The 21,025-nt window shown below is 38.6% G+C and overlaps 2 protein-coding genes across 6 annotated transcripts in view; one reads left to right on the forward strand and one right to left on the reverse strand.

The window, feature by feature from the left end:
- The window catches only part of ZRANB1 (zinc finger RANBP2-type containing 1), a 53,416-nt gene extending 39,421 nt beyond the window's left edge, over positions 1–13,995 (forward strand). For all 3 annotated transcript variants that reach the window (XM_089510117.1, XM_089510118.1, XM_089510116.1), the window contains 6 exons: positions 598–669; positions 2,483–2,681; positions 6,618–6,738; positions 7,939–8,068; positions 11,836–12,065; positions 12,759–13,995. In XM_089510117.1, the coding sequence (XP_089366243.1) occupies positions 598–669; positions 2,483–2,681; positions 6,618–6,738; positions 7,939–8,068; positions 11,836–12,065; positions 12,759–12,977 (971 nt within the window). In that variant the 3' untranslated portion in view covers positions 12,978–13,995. The remainder of the gene's footprint in view (positions 1–597; positions 670–2,482; positions 2,682–6,617; positions 6,739–7,938; positions 8,069–11,835; positions 12,066–12,758) is intronic.
- A 330-nt stretch (positions 13,996–14,325) lies between these two features.
- Positions 14,326–21,025, reverse strand: part of CTBP2 (C-terminal binding protein 2) — a 273,592-nt gene continuing 266,892 nt past the window's right edge. For 2 of the 3 annotated variants that reach the window (XM_089510115.1, XM_089510113.1), the window contains one exon: positions 14,326–19,247. In XM_089510115.1, the coding sequence (XP_089366241.1) occupies positions 19,067–19,247 (181 nt within the window). In that variant the 3' untranslated portion in view covers positions 14,326–19,066. Of the gene's footprint in view, positions 19,297–21,025 lie in introns of all 3 variants that reach the window. The other variant, XM_089510114.1, reaches the window with a different exon arrangement.

Below are 21,025 nucleotides of genomic sequence, written 5' to 3' on the forward strand. Positions count from 1 at the left end.
TCTCCAAAGTTCTGAATAAAACTACCTATTCCTCCCTCCCCCTTTATGAGAATGGGGAAACAATTGTCAAATTAAAGTCTCCTTTGCCACTTGTTGGTGAATTTTAATTGTTTTTCAGAATGGTGTAGTCTGTAATGCACTAGATATATGAATGTTCATGATAACTAACGTGGAATTTCTTTACTTTGTATGATGTTTCAGAGAGTTTTTGGCACACACAGAGCTAAAAATGAGCAAACTTGTGAAAAGAACTCATTAGGAATTACTGGCAGACACCAAAGTAACTATTCCTAATTGCATACAGAGGAAATCACAATACCTTTCATATTATGTGCTTGGTCAGAAGCTGTTTAAATCTGTCTTTTATCAAGGAGTGCCATGCAGTGTCTCATCATATGACTGTCACATGAATGCCTTTTTTGTGGCAGCTTGAATAGCTTGGCATGGATTGATTTTTGTATGGAGCAGCCACTATGTAAAGCTTCATCAACTTCTTAATAATAGTCATAGTTCATGAATCAGTCCTCAGATGGCTGGAATATGATGAATGCTACACTTATGTCATACACAGATTTGTGAAATATCTTGTCTTCACAGATATTGAAGACTTGCCACCAACAGTTCAAGAGAAACTATTTGATGAAGTACTTGATAGGGATGTTCAGAAAGGTAAATATGGTACACTGATTATGCTGCATGCTCATCATGTTTATTATTAACCACTTTTGTCCAAAATCTATGGAATATTGATGGAACTGGGATGGGATCTATTAATGGGAATAGAACTATAACTGTAATTAGGAAAGAGTTACAGAAGAATGCAGGATATGCATTGATGGCTGTTTATTATTGTGTAATCTATCTAGAACATATGATCTGAAGAAATTTTATATAAACTTCTTTATACCATATATACTCAACTATAAGTCGAGAATTTTTTTGTGCCCAAATAGCCTCCAAAATCCTGGGTAGACTTATCCACGGAGCAATAGGTCCTTCAACCAAGCATCTCCCCAGCCAGACTGCCTCCGCAAGGGGCAGCCCAGTTGGGGAGAGCCTGGGAAGGGTAAGCAATAGCCTCGCAGTCTCTCCCCAGCTGGGCTTCCTCCACAGAGGCAAGCCCAGTTGAGGACAGGCTTGCAAGGGTGAACACTCCCCCTGAAAACAAAATTGGAGGCAGAAATACAGAAATCCAAAAGCTATACATGTGTGTTACAAAGATCACAATTGATAACATCCAACAGCTGGAATTTTAATGAAATTCCTTGACATTCATATCACTTTATAAACTAAATCTTCCTGCATCATCTTGGTTCTGGTATATTGAAAAAAAACTGTGTTTAGTGTTTAACATTGTACAAGTTGAGGCCCCCTTATCTGGAATCTGAAATACCCCCAAAACCAATACTTTTACATGAGTGGATGTGATAGTTACACCTTTGCTATCTGATGGTTCTGTGTACACAGATGTTTCATGTGCAAAATTATTTAAAATATTATATAAAATTACTTTCAGGCTATGTGTATAAGAGGTATATGAAACAAATGAAATTTGTGTTTAGACCTGGGCCCCCTCTCCAAGGCACCTCAATATGTATATTCAAAAAGAGATATTCCAAAATCTGAAAAATTCCAAAACACTTCTGGTCCTAAGCATTATAGATAATGGATTAGTATTTCTATGTATGCTTGCTAGGAAATAGGTATTCAGTAGGACTTGCTTGTTATTGTGAGTCTAAGATTGCATCTAAAATGTAGGAGGTCTACCTAAGTTAATGTAATGCAGTATTAGGTCCTAGCTAAACTTCACGTAAATGACACCGGATGCACACCACCATTATTGATGTGTATGATTACATTGCATGAGATTAACTGATGTGGAATTGCCATGTAATGTTAAATATAATAGTACAGTGCTACCTCGGGTTACGAAATTAATTCGTTCCGTGGCGCCGTTCGTAACCCGATACATTTCGCAACCCGAAAAGGCTTTCCGTTAGCGCTGGAAAGCCGCTAGCCGCGCTTCGCATTTGAATTTCGCGCCGAAACGCGCCGAAATGAATTTCGTAACCCAAAAAATCTTTCGTTACCCGGAACAGTTTTTTCCAATCTAACTTTTTCGTACCCCGGAAATTTCGTAACGCGATCAATTCGTATCCCGGGGTACCACTGTACAGTCTATCCACCCCAATGCAGGCTTGCCATATCTGGATATGCGCATCCATGGATAGCAAGCCCCCATTGGTCTTAATGGTGGCATATCTGTGCAGCTGTGGCAGCATGTGCCACCATTATAAATTGCAGGACTTGAGTTCCTGTGGGTTTGTCATCTGTGGAGAGTGTGTGTGACCACAACAACCCCTGCAGACTGTATTTCAGGGCCAGCTGTATTTCAGAAGGCATTTATACTAATGTATTGAAATATGGCAGATATTTTTCTTTGGAGTTCTGATAACTTAAGATTGTATTTTATGTCTTCTAGAACTAGAAGAAGAATCTCCTATTATAAACTGGTCACTGGAACTGGGTACGCGTTTGGACAGTAGACTTTATGCACTTTGGAATCGGACTGCAGGGGACTGCCTGCTTGATTCAGTACTACAAGCTACCTGGGGCATTTATGACAAGGACTCGGTGCTACGTAAAGCTCTTCATGACAGTTTACATGATTGTTCCCATTGGTAAGTAGAAATGCTTTAGTAGTAGGCATCCACACTTGTAGTGATGGCTATAATTCCCAAATGGCAACTTTATATTCCAGTTTCTTAGAAACAAAAGTTAATCATGCTCTGATACTTTATCTTCAAAAATTCAAGCTTCTGTGACAGATTTAGATTATTTGGTTTTGTATTGTTATCCCAGGCTGAAAGTAGGATGTTGAAATCTTACTTAAGTACTTAAGGATCAGACTTAAGGGGCCAGTCCAGCTGGGGAGAGGCTGCTGGCAAACGCGCGCTCTTGGAAGCCTTTCCCCAGCTAGGCTTTCCTTCGTGGAGGGAGCCCAATGAAGGAGAGACTCCAGGGCGAACGCGTGCCCTGGGAAGCCTGTCCCTTGCTGGGCTTCCAAGGAGGAGGGAGCCCAGCGAAGGAGGGAGCCCAGCGAAGGAGAGACTCTGGGCAAACGCACGCCTTTCCCAGGCTCTCCTCAATTGGGTTGCCCCTTGTGGAGGCAGCCCAGTTGAGGAGAAGCTTGGTCGAAAGGCCTATTGCCCCGTGCATAAGTCTACCCAGGATTCTGGAGACTATTTTGGGACAAAAATTTCTCGACTTATAGTCAAGTATATATGGTACTGATCTGATTTTAAAACACAGTCTGTAATCTATTACTATACAGACATGCACATGTAATCTCTTGACTTTTTTCAGTGGAGTTTATATGAAGCAGTAATTAAAGTAATCATGCCAAATCTGATCTTGTAGAGGTCTCCTCTGAGATATTCCCACAAACCTCTCTTTACATAGTCCCAGATCATATCATTTGTGTGACTGGAATTATTGTGTGCAGTGATTTGATTCTGTGAATTTTTTGAGAAATACACACACACTACAACTTCAGTTCAGTCTTCAGAACTTAGAATGATTTTGTAGGCAAAATAAATGCTTTAATTATTAGTACAAAGAAGGGACTTTTCATGGGGGAATGTTAAACTGAGAAATGATTTGGACAGATAATGATTAAGACTATTTAGTATGTGATGCTTGGGCTCCATTTCTAGCTTGTACTACATTTGTCACCTTCAGTCTTCATGTAGTTTCTGACTGTGTTCCAAGCACTAATCAGCCAGATGGCTTTGGGAAGTATAGGAGCATTTTATGAAATCAACAGTGTAACCCTCTTCTCTTTTACCTGATATAAATGCATGTACCAACTTGAAACATGGGAATTTAAGTTACCATGGCTAATAACTTCTGTGGGCAGTGCAGGCAGAAAGAGCTAATCCATCCAATTTTCATGGATCTCTACTTTAGCCTGTACTACAGTATTCTGTGTTTAACAGCTTCATCTGATGTGCAGTCTAGCATTTCTGGTGGATTAGAGGAGCTGCTTTTGGGAGAGGAAGAATGGAAATCTGCTTTTACTAGCCCATTTGTATACACCTAAATCTGTATGCAGTTCATTGCCTGTACTAGAGTAGTTTTAGTAGAGTAGGGAAGCTGGAAAGGAATAAAGGACTTTTGTGGTTTATGGAGGGCTGCACAGACATTGAACTTGCACTTAATGGAAGTTACAACTTTTATATTTTAGAAAATCTGCATTTTTGGCCAAATTTATTAGAATAGTCTAGTTATGCTGTACATGTTCTCCAAAAAGACACACCGGGACAGACACACATGCACACACATAACAAAATCAGCATCATTATTAGTATTAGATCTACAAGGCTGTCCATCCTGAGTGGCTTTAAAAGTAAGATGTAAATTAGAGGGGGGGATTAAACACTTAAATGCATCATTAAAAAATCACTAATTTTGTTTTCTAAGTAGTCACATTTGCTAAGGGCAGACAGAGGTGTACAACATGTACAAGAGAAGGCAGTCTTTCAGGTAACCTGATTGCAAGCTTTAAAGGCAACTCATAAGTTAACAGCCAGACCAAAACAGCTGCATTCACAGTCTCTTGAAACAGGAAGTCTATGGTAGAACTAAGTGGAAAGAATATGTAGTGACAATACTTCAAATCCATTTCAAGGCCCAAATTGCAATGCTGCTTTTAATGTTTAAAGTCTTTTCAAGCTTTCAACCAGGTTACCAGAAAAACTGCCTGGATCTTAACCAAACCATAGGTCATCTGCAATCTATTCTTTGAAGGTTTTCTTTCCAAAGGAACAACATTCACTTCACAATAATTATGATTTGTTTTGTTTTGTTTTTAGTTATATTGGAGTTTTTTTGAAATGCCAAGACCACACGGGAGAAATATTTTCCATAGTTGCTTGACTGTAGCATAAAAATTTCCAACTAAGGCATCTTGTGCTAGTTTGCAATCTTCCTGAAGCTGATTTTTATTAAACATACGATTTTGGAAAATGATTCCTGATGACTCCTTAGTTCACAGATTTATCTTGAGCTGACAAACTGTGCTTTTGGAATTTTTTTTAGCTTTTCAGATTTCATGTTGAATTTTGTTGGAAATATAAACATTAGGGACACTAAACTGTATGAACAGGTTGCCAAGGTGGTATCACTTTGCTTTTATACATTCTAAAATACTTCTTCGTGGTTTCTGTACCTCACACATTAGGGTTTTGCACCTGTGCAGAGATTCCATTCAGAAAATTCAAAGCTGAGCAGATTGGTGGGTAATCCCACCCCCCCCACCCCCAATGTACTGAGCATGTCCAAGACAGGTGGCTTTACCCCCTCCTTTTAACACTTAAATTATGGTACCATTTCTAAGTGTTTTGGAAAAAGCAGACCAACAAGATTCTTGATTGGATGCTAGCTCTTCCGATGTTTAACTTGTTAAAGATCAGACACAGAGTCCTGAACCATTTAAAATGGAAGCAGCACACACATTCTTGAAGGGAATAGTACTCCAAAAGGAGATACTGAAAAACACTAAGCAACCTTTAATATAATGATGATGATGATGATTTATTTATAGCCCACCCAATCACAAGTAATCAGGGTGGGTTACAACAGTAAAGAAACTACAAAGCAAATAACAATAGTAGTGAAATAACAAAGCAATTCACAATAGCAATAAATAGCAAAAAATTTACATACCAATTCACAGCAGCAGTAAAATTAACACAGCAAGTTACATAGCAATAGTTGTAACAGAACAAATAAAATAAAAAATAATCTCATACTCAACTTCCCATCCCAGTCCTGAAAAAAAAACCTTAAAAGATTACAATGTAGGACCGTAAAAAGGGGGGAGACTAAAAGTTGGTGACAAGATAATGCTCTCAGTATCTCACACCCCAAAGAATTTACAAAAGCCCAAGTGGAAAGAGGGTGTAGGCTGTTTCTCAGCCTGGCGTTCTCAACGGGTGGTGAAGGAGGAAAGGGAGTGCAGCATTGAAACCTGCCACTGCTCTGCCCTCAGAGTCCAGGTGCGGAGGCTGGGGCCCAGGTGGAGAAAGGGCGCAGGAGCTGCCGTATGAACTGTAAGAAGAAATGATAGACTGTTGGCATGCTCCCTCGCGGCAACAGTTGAGTCTGGCGGTTGTTGTGGGGGCAGGGCCGGCAGGCCGACTTTAAACATGCCGCTCTCACCGGCGACATGCTTCCCTCAAGGCAGCAGCTGAGTCTGGCGGGTGTTTACCTCTGGGTATTGTTCATATTTGGTCACATAAGGCTTCCACAGGGAAAGTCATCTGCTAAAAGACTTGTGAACATGATTACCATATGTGGAATAGTACCAAAAGTAATGAACAGAACAGTATACTTGAAATGAACAGACAAATCTTAGACTGCAGATACAGAACTAAATGGTGAATAAACTGTGTAACAGTCAGAAATTCAATAAATGTTTCTCAACATTTGACATCTTATTTTCCAGTTCTCTACTTCCCCTCGCCTTGATGTAAAATGTGGTTCCTGCACATTTGAATGTGATTTTGAATTATATATAAAAAAACCTTCACTTCTACCTTGTGTACTATTTGTAGGTTCTATACACGATGGAAAGAGTGGGAGTCATGGTATTCTCAAAGTTTTGGTTTACACTTCTCACTGAGAGAAGAGCAATGGCAGGAAGACTGGGCATTTATACTTTCTCTTGCTAGTCAGGTAAGACTGTATATGATAAATATGAGAATGACAAAATTGTTTTGAATTATTTGTATTTCACACACATCATGTGGAAGGAACTGTGAGTTTTTAGACTAGTTTCTGAAAACTGAAATTATATATTTAACTGACCTCCAGTGTTGTGATCTTTACATTGACATACCTTTTGTCAAATCTTAGAATTTTAAATATTAATAGCACCACCCAATCATAGTAATTCCACCTTAAGAATGTTTAAGTATTTACATTTTTTATTTCGCCCGTTTTGAAACTGATAGGCTGAATTGTGCCCACTGTGCAATTCAGCTTATATATTACAGTACTAAAGTCCAAATGCTATATGTGTGTTCTGTGCATGTTTAAGAGTACGTCCCATTGAACTTGGTGGGAAATGGTTCTGGATTGCATATTAATTATTTTCCAATTTGTGTAACATGTAATCCCGGGTACTTTTGAGAACCTGCAGATATAATTCTAAAAACCCAAGCTTGGGCATCCTTTTAGGGGGTGGACTAAAACATTGTGGGTGTCACAAAACTTGAGGCATTGGCTTTCCCGATGAACCTGTTTAGCCTTCTATTTTGGAAAGACCAAGTTGGAGCAGTCCTGGCTCCCACCTGAGCAGCAGTCTCCTTTAGAGGTGCTTTCCAGTGCTCTGTCTCTTCTCCTGAGTGGCAAGGTTGTCCTTGGGTATCATATATTCCCCATTCATGCTTTAAATTTAATATAGCCTGCTTGGAGCAATGATATGTTATAGTAGTCTTGTGCCTTTGTAACTTTATTTATTGCTTAATGATAGGTGAGTAGTCAAGTACAAGAATGTGAAACCAATCCCTTTTCACAGTGCGCAAATTACAGTAGTGCCAGAGGAAACCCAGACCCTTAGGGACTTCTGTTACTATGGCTACTATTTCTAGAAATGTATGCAGGAGCCATGATTTTAGTTAAAATTAGGCAGACTCAGCAGATGAAACAAGTGCATTTCAATAAGGCTGCTCTATTTCCTTCCAACACAATGATATTAGAATATATTAAGTTTAGGTAATCACACTTTTCCAAGTACAATTTTTATAAATTAATTTATCTGTAAAATAGTGGTAAGTATTTCTGTAGAATTTTAGTTATCTTAAAACTACTGAAATCAAAAGCTCAGTTAATCTTCTTCAACTGATAGTTGGCTTTTTTATTTCTTTAATACAGCCTGGAGCGAGTTTGGAGCAGACACACATTTTTGTACTTGCACATATTCTTAGAAGACCAATTATAGTTTATGGAGTAAAATATTATAAGAGTTTTCGGGGAGAAACTTTAGGGTATACCCGTTTTCAAGGTAAGCATGACAAAATAAAAACAAAATTTTAACTTTAACATTTTGAGAACTGTTCAGAAGATGGAAGTTTGAAGAAGTAGCAGTTGATATCTGTAGGCTGATGTATTAAAGTTTTACTAGGTGATATATTCAACAGATTTTCACCTATTCTGTAAATTTCATGGGTCTGCAGAATTTGTAGAAGTGGCAAACCTCCCTCTGCTCAAGGGCTGAATTCACTTTCAGAGAAATTCTCATGGGTTTCAGTCCATGGGATGGGGCAAAGCAAGAGGCTGAGATCAAAAATACTTGTGGGTTTTAGCTAAAGTGATTTAATGCCATTAAGATGGTTAGATTCAGTCAGGGAAGTCATGGGCCTGAACATGCAGGACCTGAGCAGAGTGGTTGAGAATGAGATGTCTCGTTGCCATGAGTTGTGGTCGACTCAAAGGCAGTTAACAAAACAAAAACCTAAGGGCCAGGAAAGTCATCTCATCCTTTTAGAATGGTTGTGGCCACCTGGAGAACCTGAGCAGGACTACATTTGGACCTGTGGCCTGCAGTATACCTCTCTTGCTATAAATCAGAAGAGTGTGGATCCTTGAACCCCATGTTTGTGTCCTTGACCTCTCCATTACAATTATCCCCTTCAATGTGGAGACAATTATTTCATCAAAACCAAGCCAAAATGCCCTCCAGTTACCCATATATGTTGTGATTTATGTAGCAAACCCCCAGAGACCCCCACACCAATGGGAATGGGGGGGGGACAAAATGGGCTAAAATGGTAGCCAGAAATTATGTCATGTTGCTTCATTGTGCCTGCCTGAATTTGATGGTGTGCCAGTGGCTGGGAAGGAATGTAAAAACTGGACCCTGCAGGTAGTTGTCCCCTGCCCTTCTGCTGTAGATAGTCTATAGTGAAACTCACTTCTGACATAAAGTGGGTATTATATTCACTTCTTTTACTTAGTTAGCAAGAAAGTGAAGCAGGCAGAAAGACTTAACTTCCTCTTGTTTGAAAGATAGGACTATCATTAAAAGATGAACAGTGTGAAGTCGAAGGCTTTCATGGCCGGCATCCATGGTTTTTTGTGTGTTTTTCAGGCTATGTGGCCATGTTCTAGAAGATTTTCTTCCTGACATTTCTGAAGATGCCAGCCACAGATGCTGGCGAAATGTCAGGAAGAAAATCTTCTAGAACATGGCCACATAGCCCGAAAAACCCACAAAAAACCCCAATGATGAACAGTGTCCTTTGAGAAGTTGAGAACTCCATCAGTGTTTTGCTTTGTCTTCCAAGGCATTCAGGGTTAAGCCAAGTCTTTCATACTAGGCTTGAAAATGTGTAGCTGTTTTATCCTTGTAAATCAGGGGTAGGCAACCCTTTTGAGCCGGGGGCCGGGTTGCTGTCCCTCAGAGAACTGAGGGGCCGAAGCCAAAAAATAAATAATTAAATAATTTTTAAATAAATAAATAAACCTGGACAAATGTAGGACAAAATTTTCAAATGGAGGGCACTTTTTAAATAAAAAATGGAGGACACGCGAAAAAAATTAGCTGATTTTAAAAAAAATGTTAAGATAAATGCACGTTTCTGAGGCTTCTATAGACAATTGCCCCACCATGCCCCTCGCGTGAGACGCCAAAGGCCCCGGCGGCAATCGGCGGCAGGACCGGGCTGGGGCCGGTCCCAAGGTCCCAAGGTTGCCTACCCCTGTTGTAAATGCACACTTTCAAAAGCTTGTGACCAGTATTTAGCTCCTTCCCTTGATACTTTTTCACAAATGTTCTGCCAGACATTTTGCTATTAAATTAAGTTCTGTCTCTCAGTTTTTAAAACATTGACATCTGTTGAAATATGGACAAGATTAACTAATGAAAAATAGTAGATCAAATTGTTTTTTGTGGGTTTTTGGGGCTATGTGACCATGTTCGAGAAGAGTTTATTCCTGATGTTTCACCAGCATCTGTGGCTGGCATCTTCAGAGAAAGTAGATCAAATTGTTAAGGTTATCCCAGTATTTGATGACAGATTTAGAGTAAAATCCTGAACATGTACTCTCAAAATTAAATTCTTTTGAATTCAAGTTAAATGGGTAATTTACAACGCTTTGCTGACAAGTAATTTCAGTAGAACTGATAATGAAATATGAAGTATGAGTTGTTGTTCTTGTTACCATCATATTTATTTATACCACACCTTTCCCCTAAAACCAGGACTCAAGGCAGAAAGAGTTTTGCACATTTATTTAGACAACTAGGTGAAGGACTGGGGTAAAATTTTATTTGCATGTTACAGTCTTCAGGAGCAAAGTCATAATGCCTTTTACATACCAATCATGAGGAGCAACAGTAGGTGAAGGCTCTTGCCCTTATAGCCACACTATAGGCTTCTGGCAGACATCTGGTTTGCAGTAGGAAATGGTTGGCTGAACCAAAGGGGCCTTTGATCTGATCCAACAGAGCTATATCACTAATGTGGCTCCTCTCAAGGGATTAAGTTTCTTTTCTTGGCCTTATAGTGAGAGAACATGGCAAGTCCCACAACAGAACTAGGATATGCTGGGAAGTTGAAAGAAATTAGATCTGTCATGGAGACTTTTAGTCATAACAGTGAAACATATTGATGCGCTGTTGCTACCTTCATATTTGGAAGTCCTCTTTATCTGTGCCAGATAAACAACTATGCTGTTGTGTTTTGTTGAAATGCTGTACCTGTTTGCTCCTGCAGGGAGGCGGCTTCTGAAAGGATGGAGGCACTTCCTTAGAAAATCAGAAGAGATCTAGGTGGCAAGGATATACTGTTATTCTAGATTTTGTGTCTTTTAAACACTTCCAGTATAAGATCTAGAATATAAAATACACAGTGAAGCCAGTATTTATGTGAGCATACCTTTGGCTGCAGGTGGTTCTAGTGTTCACAGTACCATACTTTAAACTGTTACATGGTTAACTACATTGACAAATATTTATCTTTGAGAATATAAAATAGTGCTCATTGATTTCAGAAGATCCAATGATCTTTTCTTTGTTGAGAAGCATGCAGAAGGTGTACAAATACTTTGGATGTAGTTCGCTATGAAGGGTTGCTATGCTACATATACACTTGGATTACTCACTGCTATTTTTAAACTCTCTCAAGGCAGGGCACGTTCCTGGCTTAGCTGTTTTGCTGAAGTCTCTGTGAATAACTTCTGATGTTTCTAGAAGGCGGGCGCAATTCAATTATATATAATGAAAGGCTGTGGGGACTGGGTTGATTGCCACTAAATCAAATAAGACTTTATTCCACTTCTTTAACCATGTAGGACATTTGATATTTTAAGATGGTAGTCAAGCCTTTATACAGTGAGACAGGAAGGCATGTATGGAATGCTTAGATTACTTGCCTCTCTCTGATGCCATTTAACTTGGAATTATATCTGGGGCCCATGCCACTGTGAGTCTCCTCAATGCAAATTTTAGCAAGGGAGTGTTTGTTGTGTGGCCAGCAGATGCCATCAGGATAAAATTGCATTTTATATGCACTAATAAAAAAAGGGCTTAGCCTCCTGGTGTGATGCAGGTATTATCTTGTATTATAAGGTACATTGACATGTATATGTATATTGACAGCTGCCTTGAATCCCATTTTGGGAGAAAGGCAGGATATAAAACCATTAAATAAATACATGTGAATTGTAATGCTGCTTCAATGTCCTACTTTAAATGAAAATTTTAATTAAAAATCATTAGTGTCCATATTTCTTTTGATTTACCATTTCACTCTTCCCTTTCCTTTCTAGGTGTATATTTGCCTTTGTTATGGGAACAGAGTTTTTGTTGGAAAAGCCCTATTGCTTTGGGCTACACAAGGGGCCACTTCTCTGCTTTGGTTGCCATGGAGAATGATGGCTATGGCAATCGAGGTGCTGGTGCTAACTTGAATACTGATGATGATGTTACTATTACTTTTTTACCATTGGTTGACAGTGAAAGGAAGCTGCTGCATATACACTTCCTGTCTGCTCAAGAGGTAAGAAAAACTTAAGTGGTTTGGATGGAGTTGAATAAGCTCCCAGAGACATGATGCCAGTAGAAGAAAGCCTAGATGGAGAATCTGTACATTAGAGAATGTGGACTAACTGTATAGCTATCTTACAGAAGAATAATTTGAAAAAAGTTACAGAAAACAGAGGAAGGGGTTGTGAGCAGAATAACTACTGTGACTTCTTGGTTAAAAAATTTCCCAGCATGACAGGTGCAGTAATAAAGTTTCTGAGGATCCTGACCACGGCTTTTTTAGGATGGTGTATTTACATTTTGTTAACTAGGAACTTAAAATTAAAGGTTGCAAGATGTCCTAATAACATTGAGCCAAGCCGTTCCATTTCACCCATCCCCATTAAAGGAGATCAGAACTACAGAGATAGTTGAAGTAGAAATAATTGATTTTTTAAATTAAATTCTTTGGTACACAACTACAGGAAGAATGGGCTTTCTAATCTACTTTAAATTTCTGGGTTTATAAAACCCAGATCTGGTAGTTATTTCATATTAAACTTACAGGAAGCTTAAGTTATGTGGGATCCGGGTAGGCTAAGCCAAGCGATTTTTGGTGGGACATCATACCTAATGCATTACAAAGCCACAGAGCGCAAGTCCTTTTAAAGCTGTGAATGGATTTGAACAGAAGCATGTTCTAAATGTATGTGTTTTTTTCCTGAAGATTGGTAATGAGGAACAGCAGGAGAGGCTGCTCAGGGAGTGGCTGGACTGTTGCGTGACCGAGGGGGGAGTCCTAGTAGCTATGCAGAAAAGCTCTCGCCGGCGCAACCATCCCTTGGTAACACAGATGGTAGAGAAATGGCTTGACCGGTATAGACAGATCCGCCCCTGCACATCCCTTTCAGATGGAGAAGAAGATGAAGACGATGATGATGAATGACAAAATTGAGATACCTGGCTGCATATAATGTGTGGTGACAACCCCAGCACTTGGGGTGCAGTCTAGCAAATTGTTACAAGATGACCCAATTCTCTAGCAGGAAGCATTCCTGCCCAGGATTTTTAATCAGTACGGGGAGAATTCAGAAGCTCTTCGGCTGTGTGAAGACAGCTATGTCGATTGGACTACCATTTGTTTAAAAAAGAAAAACAAGGAAAAAAAGAAAACAAAGCCCTAATTTTATTACCAGGACAGAAAGCATTTTTCTTTCCAATTGTACATCTGCCTATAAATGTACCGCATGTGGTTGTGTAAGAAAGTTGTGTAATAGGAAAAAGTATTACCAGCATCTTAAAATTATTGATGAAATTTCTTTTGAATAAGGGCACTTAAAAAGCACATCATAGATGAGTATCTGTTTCTTTCTTTTTTCTTTTTTCGGCTTAAAGTAAAACTTGGTTATTCTGCATCACTTTTTGAGCATTCTGACACACCTCAGTAAAAGACCATTTCATATGAAATCTTGCTAATGCCCAGGTCAGATCATGTGGCTTTTTTTTTTTTTTTTGGGTTGGTGGTGCCATATATCCAGAGTAAGTCAGAAGTATAAACAAACTTACTGTTTTATTAAGATTTGAGTTAATGTTGTGCCCATTATAATAAAATGAAATATTAAAGGGAAAAAAACCCTATGGAAGGGACAATGAATTTTGATTTTGTTTTCTGTAAAGGCTTCTCTGCTGTCCATTAATATTTTGTATCATTTATTTTGGGTACTATTTTTTTCCCTTCCAGCCTACTTAAAATAGTCAAAGAAGTACTGTTTCAGAAAGCTATTATGCTAAACAGTTGTGTGAATTTGCTAAACTGAACTAAAGAAACCTGCATTTTGTCCAAACCCGGTATTGCTGTGAGTTGTACAGTAGAAATTAATCTTATATCAAGCCTCTCCCAATGCCAGTTAAAATTGCCTCCATTGAGGAGCTCTCCTTGGTCATTAAAATCGAGTGAGAAAGCACTTTGGCCGTTTTCCTTAAAAGCCTTCATTCTGAAGTTTGTTTTAAGTACTGTATATTATCTTTTCTTGGTATGTAAACTTTGGAATTTTTTGCATGTTGATTGTGGCCACATTTGAATATGTAAGTTTCCTGAAAGTATAAGTTCAGAATATATTCTCCAGTAGAAAAATCTTTTTATTATACTTGATAACTTTAGCCATGCTATCTTGAATGGGTATAGCCTATCCAAAACCTCACTTTAAAAAACACTAAAGGTTGAATAGTTTTGTATGCATAAAGCAGATCCTGCTAAGCACTTTTTGAAGACTAATGATGGTGGAAATAAGACGAGGAATATCTTGCAAAATGGATATCCTTGTTGAAGAATCTGGACAGAAGTTATACATACATATTTTTTACATAGTTGTAAAAAACAAAACAACAATCCTGGAACTCTTCAGAATTTGCTGCTTTTCTAAATGTGGCTTAGTGTTGAAAGCAAACTCGCCAACAAAATAATCTTAGTGACAGATCTCCACTGAAATTTCATTAAGGTACTAACACTGAAGAAATGCATTAATATAACCGTTTCCCACCTCTTGACACAAGCATATTTTGTGTGTGTCTCTGTGTGTTTGTATTTTGTCGTTGGTTCTCTCTCAGTGCATGCATACATTATTAAGTAAAAATGCATGTTTACCTGTGATGGGTTAAAATTCCCTAAACAGTAGAATAATTGGGTTTCTCTTCTGGTAACAGATTCTGCTTTAATGTACAATCCTAATTTTTTTTAGATACAGTCATACAGTAAAGTTAGTACAGTACCATACTTCTTTGCCTACCTTACATACATCACAGTGAAAACCCCACATCCCTGGACCAGTAAAATAAGCTTGATGGGTAGGATTGTATGGGAGGAGGTAGTTACTTGAAATGATGCAAGTTGTCCCCCAAATTTTATCTTAAATAGCTGCTTTCAGTGAGATACACCTGTTTTACTTTCATTTGTGCTGCCATACTTGGTGGAGATGGCTAAATTAGTAGCCATATTATTCCATTACAGTAACGAAGCCTGGGGTTTTTTTTAATGCGATCAGATGAAAGCAGTTGGTTTATGTCTGGGATTAAAAACAAATATTAATTTTTATTGTCTCATATCCTCACTCCTACAAGATGTGTAAGTGTCTAAGTCACTTCTTAGTCTCAGCACATCCCTGTGGTGTTTTTATAGATTGTACCAACAGCTGTTCCAGCTTGGGAAAGCACATACCAAGTCAATTGTAATTGTGCCTTGAATACTGATTGCAGTTATGCAAGACCCTCTCACCTGACAGGACTTTGTGAGAAACCAAGCCCCCCTTTTTCTTTACTTGGCACATTTTAAGTTAAACTGTATTGTCAAAGTTGTATCACTAATGTGTTTTTAAAACCAAAGGTTAAGCTCCAGTTTTAGTTGGTTTTCTATAGTAATGTGTGGTGCTTCAGTAGAGCACTTACACTCACAGTTGTTTGACAGTTTGCCTTTCTGGTGGAAAGAGAGATACATCAGGTTTTGAATACTTGTATGATTTTCTTCCCCGGTGGCCCACATGCTGTTGGTGACATACACGGGTGTAATTGAAAGTTTGGCCAATGTATTAAACTTTTCTGTTTTATGCAGAGGGAGGAATTTATTCCTTCATGTAGCAATCAAAATTTCTGCAGGGCTCATTTTTCTCCCCTGCCATTTTGTAGCTGACAGAGAGCTGGACGCATCAGAGAAGCATCTAGGTGTTTTTTTCCAGAGTCACAACAACATTGTCATCGTCTGGGACTTCCTGAAATTCCTCTGGAGGTTCCAGAGGATGATATTGTTGTACCTGTCCACTGTTTTCCATTGGCCACTAAATGAAGCAAGGAGGAAGAGGAGGAGGAAGGGAAGTCCTGTGAGGGTACATAGTGTAGCTCCACCTGGACAAAACTTTACAAAACATCTCCTGCCCAGAGGAATAGTTTTGTTATGCCTACTACTGACCACAAATTCTGCAATCTCTTTAGAAGAGAAATTACACCAACAGTGGTTTGGCAAAACAATTGTTCAAAGCTTTGTTGTACTGCAGTGGACCTGTCTCTTCTGAACACACATATATATTCCTAAATTGGTTAATTTACACATTTTAAAAGATTATTTTCAAAACTACAGCTATTATATGGAGTTGGATTTCAACAAATTTCCCCAAAGGGTATGATTTTTATTTTAAGTGGCGAGTTTTTCTTCAAGTTAGTACCTGGAAGTAATATGTTAACTGCCTCCAAGCAGCCAAAATTTTGGCTAGAAGTTCCTAGCACATTCAGTGGTGGTAGATGAGCCTGTCTCAGATGCAGTTACCTTGTTTGAAAGTGTCTGTTTTCATCCACATTAATTAAGCGTATCTGGAATGCCACTGCCTGGTTTAAGAACAAAAATTCTAATAGTAGCAGCTTATAAAAGTCACTAATGCCAGTGTAAATGTTCTATTATTTCACTTTCATTTGTGTGGCTTCTTAAATGTTCTCTGTAACTCACCAATGTTCTCCGCCTGATTGCTCTATACTGGTGTCTATGGTAAGTTATTCATAATTGCAGTGTTAGATCATTGACACAGCTATGAAGTTGACTCCCTTGAATATGTTCAAAGCTGGTAATGTGCTTTTCCATTAATTTAAAACAAAGCAAATACAAGTTTTGTACCAATGGTTTGCTTTTGATTTCTGTCTCAACACATTATTTTGTGTCTGCTCTTCCCTAGCCTCTAGAATTCAGCAGTTTTTTAACAGCCAACTCACTTTAAAAGGGGACAAGAAAGTTAATCTTACTAATACAAAATCAGCTACAAATAATTGTATAACCTCACGACTGGACTTCTTTGGTGCTGGGGTGTGTGCCGGCATCGTTTGAGTTTAGGCTTGTGGTAAAACTACCTTTGCATAGTTTTCAGGTTGTACTTTTCCCCTTACATATGCTATTCCCACAGCCAGACATTGCAATGGAAAGAGGAAAGACAAACTGAACTATTCTTTTACTGCTTCTTGCTAACAGCTTTCCACATTTTGTAGATTGGTGATATTTACACATGTGTCAAATACATACATTCTTAATTCTTTGCCATCTCCTTTATAAGCATGGATAGTGGGGGAGAGGGCTGGGATTGAGAAGATTGACTTTACAAAGGTCCTAGTGTGCATGTGTAACTGTAGCTGTTAGATCTTGCCAATGTTACATAACACTGTCAGAACAGATAGATGTTAGAAACAATGGCAGCCTGTTGTGGGTCTCATAGTCCGCTTTGTACAGGCTAGGAAGTGCTCTTGCTCTGCTCCTGGCTCCCTGTGCTCCCTTGCATCTCTCTTGCTTCTTGGCTAGTAGATTTTACATTCAAATAAAAAGAAATTCTCCAAATACAGATTGATTGTAATGAGGGGCACAGAGCATGAACATGGAAGAAAACTATCCCCTCGTCTAGTGTAGAGTTCTAAGTGCCAGATAATGTAGCAGAGCATTATTTGTCAGTGTGTAATCTATACGTTGTGAGGAGTTTGGCTAAAACTGTTCAGATAATTTCTGGTCCTCCAGCAGAACTTCATTCCCTAATGGGAATACCTACTTGCACAGGTTTTTAGAATGGCTATAGGAGAGCATAGAAATCTTGGCAAGTCATAGTCCACTTTGGCTTTCAGACCATTCAGTGACTCTTACTGGATTCTTAGGTTGATAATTACTGTCCTTTACTCAGATCAGACACAACTTCAAAGTATGTTCTCATTCTTTACAGGCTCAAGAACATTGAGGGCCTGGTCCAGGTCAAATTATAGAAATTGTCACTTTTTATTGAAAACTGCACTGAACGCTATATGTCCACTTTTACAATAAACAAATACAGTAACGGTAACACACTAAAACAAAACATACTTCTGGTAGCCATTGGTTGTTTTTTTTTTTGTTTTTGTTTTGTTTGGGACAGCTTTTAAAACTTTTATCACAGAAACGGGAATGTACCCATACAAAGGCTCAGAATAGGCCATCTTTTTCAACAAAAAGGCGATGATTCACAAAAGACTATGAATATAACATGTAACTAGCTGATACAAATCTAATAGGATTTGTTAAAATCAGTCACATCTAATAACACATTTCTGAAGTGTTCTTGTATAAAATATCACATGAAGAAAAGAAGACTTCAATGTCTAAAAAAGTGGGTTTTGTTCATACAGTCTGACAAGTTACCATAAAAAGTGTTTTTTTTTTCCTGAGACATAAGGAAATGCAACATTATTCTTGAACCCTTTCCAGCTCAAGACTTTTCCACTCAATAAAATAGCTGTGGATTTAAAACAGAAAAATATATTTGAGTATAAATGTGAGACTTAACACTTTTTTTTTGCATCATCAGCGTGTGTTATTGAATGTACAGCTACTTTATTAAGTGTATCTTGTAGGAGAAGCATCCATTTCTGCAATCAAAAGGCAGCTAGTTAACATGGGCCTTTTTCCTCTCCCTTGACCTACATAGCTGTAGTTAAGCTTGAGTAGCATCCTTCCAATACATTAGTGGCCATATATAACTGTAACAAGCAAACCCCTCTCCCCATCTCTGGGTTATTTTTCCTCAGCCTATACAAGGAGGAGCCAGGTAAGTGAGGAAGGAAAGGGCTGAAGTCACAAGATGGGTTTCCTCTTTAATATCTGTTAGGACTGTTGGACATATTTTAAGCAGCAGGTACTTCGATCAGCTGCTGAATATTCCCCAAGGGACTGAGAAGAAATAGACATTATTCTTGTGATTGATGTAAAGATGAAGGAAACTTAAACACACGATAACAGAAGCTGATCAGTTATGCATCATCAAATCCTAGTTTTCAGTGCTTCGGTAAGCAGGTGACTTCTGGGTTTCCCCTCCCTCCCCCAAGTCTTGACTCCTATATATATATTTTTGTAGTTAACACTGGAACATCATGATGCGTCAGTCCAAAAGCAACCTTACAAATTTTGTATCAAATTCCTGTCCGTTTGTGTGTAACTTCTCTTTCCCAAATGTCTCTTGGTCCCAAATAGGAGTGTGTTTTAATCATCCGCTATTGCTCATTTGGATGTTCCCTGTTGTCCCCGTGTTTTGTGGGCTGGTTAGGAGATGGAGCTTGGGAAGGATGCGCCACTGTCGGAAGATTGTGAGTAACAGGAATCCCTCCTGGGATGATACCTTCCATAGCTGCCGGGATCCCTCCTGGTGTGACGCTCACCATGCCTGGTGGATATCTAGGAAGAGATCATTTCTAAATTACAAGATGATCAGTACGTCAGCATTCTGTAAGGCAAGTAGATTGTGAAGTAAGGACAACAGCGGCAACAAAGCAGCCCCTTGAGGCCATTTTTATTCTTTGCCAACCCATGTACCATACCTGGTGATAGCAAAGTCTGTCTGTGCTTTTCCAAGTATATTTTAATGGTGATTATTTGATTTTAATGGGAAAAAATCCAACAAACTACTATTCTTGTCAACAATTTACCTTTTACGACACTGTTTTCATGTTATTCCAACCCCTGCATGCTTCAATCAGTTACAGAATACACACTCCAGCAGCTGCAGTTGGCCTTAGAGGAACATCCCAAAGGTGGATGTATATTTTTTGTGCATCTGTTTTACTGACATCAAAACATATCTGAATTCAAATTACATTGTTAACTCTTCTGTTAATTCATTAGATGTCTTAAGGGCAACAAATATTTTGACTTTGAGGATGCATCCTTTAATGCATGGATGTTGGACTGCAGCTCTCAATATAGTTCACAGTTGGCTATGCTGACAGAGGCTGCATCCACACTGGAGAAATAACCTAGTTTGGCACCGCTCTGCCCACAACAAACTCCAACTCCCAGAATCCCATAGCCTTGAGCCAGGGCAGTTAAAGCAGTGCCAAACTGGGTTATTTCTCCAGTGTGGATGCAGCCTAAGGCTGATGGGAGTTGCAGTACAACAGGCTTTGGTAGGCCATATGATTCCCACTCCTTTTCTAAGGAACATAATGCAGAACAGTGTGGCAGGCTGACTTATGGAGTTGCTGTAAAGAAAAACAAATAGGACATTCTGGTTTCATTAGCTTCATACAGTATCTTCTAAGTATTTAATGCCTTCTTTTTAAAAAGGATTTCTTTCAATACTTGTAAGTCAGGGTGCATAAACACTTTCAGTTGTGTCAGATCTTACTGTAACTAGTAACCAGAGAGAGTTTGGAAGTGAAGAGTCAAGAGTTACAATTTTTCCTCATTTTTGTAGTAATGGAGATATTCTATTACCACTGTAACTTAAACCTTTTTTTTGTAGTGTAAATGTTAAATTTAAAAATTACAGAGCTTTTGCTGTTATAGCTGTTTAGTTGATAATAACATGGGCAAGAAGAGAAGATTTGCAACATCGGTGGTTTGTAGCAAACAGGTCTTTAAAACACCATAAAACCGTATTACTTTTTAAATGAAATCTAAAGCAAGCTACTTCTAGAGCTTTGGTACTTAATTACTACAGTCAGCCCTCCATATTCATGGATTCTGCATCCACAAATTCAACCATCCACATCTTGAAAATTTTCCCACTAACCCTCGAAAAATAAATCCAAAAAAGCAAATCTAGATTCTGCTATTTTATTTAAGGGATTAGCATGTTACTATGCCATTGTATATAATAGGACTTGGGCATCCATAGATTTTGGTATCCACAGGCGGTCATAAAACCAAACCTCACTGGATCCACTGGTATTTTAAAAGTAATTTTTCTAAGTTCTGTTATAGTTGAAGGTCATGATCTAAAGAAGCATGCTGCTAGTCTGGAAATACAAGAGTTTTTCTTATACTGCACAATGTCAACAATGCCAGAATGGTTTTAAAGCTGATGGCACTTTCAAACACAGTTGTGCAACAATACAGAAGTAAACTTTCTTTGGGGAGCGGGGGAACAACCCAACTAACCCCAAATTCCACTGGAACAATTTTTGTGTGTGTAAGTAGAAATGATCCTGCACTTCATGAGACCCAAACCATTG

The sequence above is a fragment of the Sceloporus occidentalis genome, unplaced genomic scaffold, assembly GCF_023333645.1.
Source record: "Sceloporus occidentalis isolate IW3139 unplaced genomic scaffold, rSceOcc1.0.p SCAF_2, whole genome shotgun sequence".
Classification (NCBI taxonomy): domain Eukaryota; kingdom Metazoa; phylum Chordata; class Lepidosauria; order Squamata; family Phrynosomatidae; genus Sceloporus; species Sceloporus occidentalis.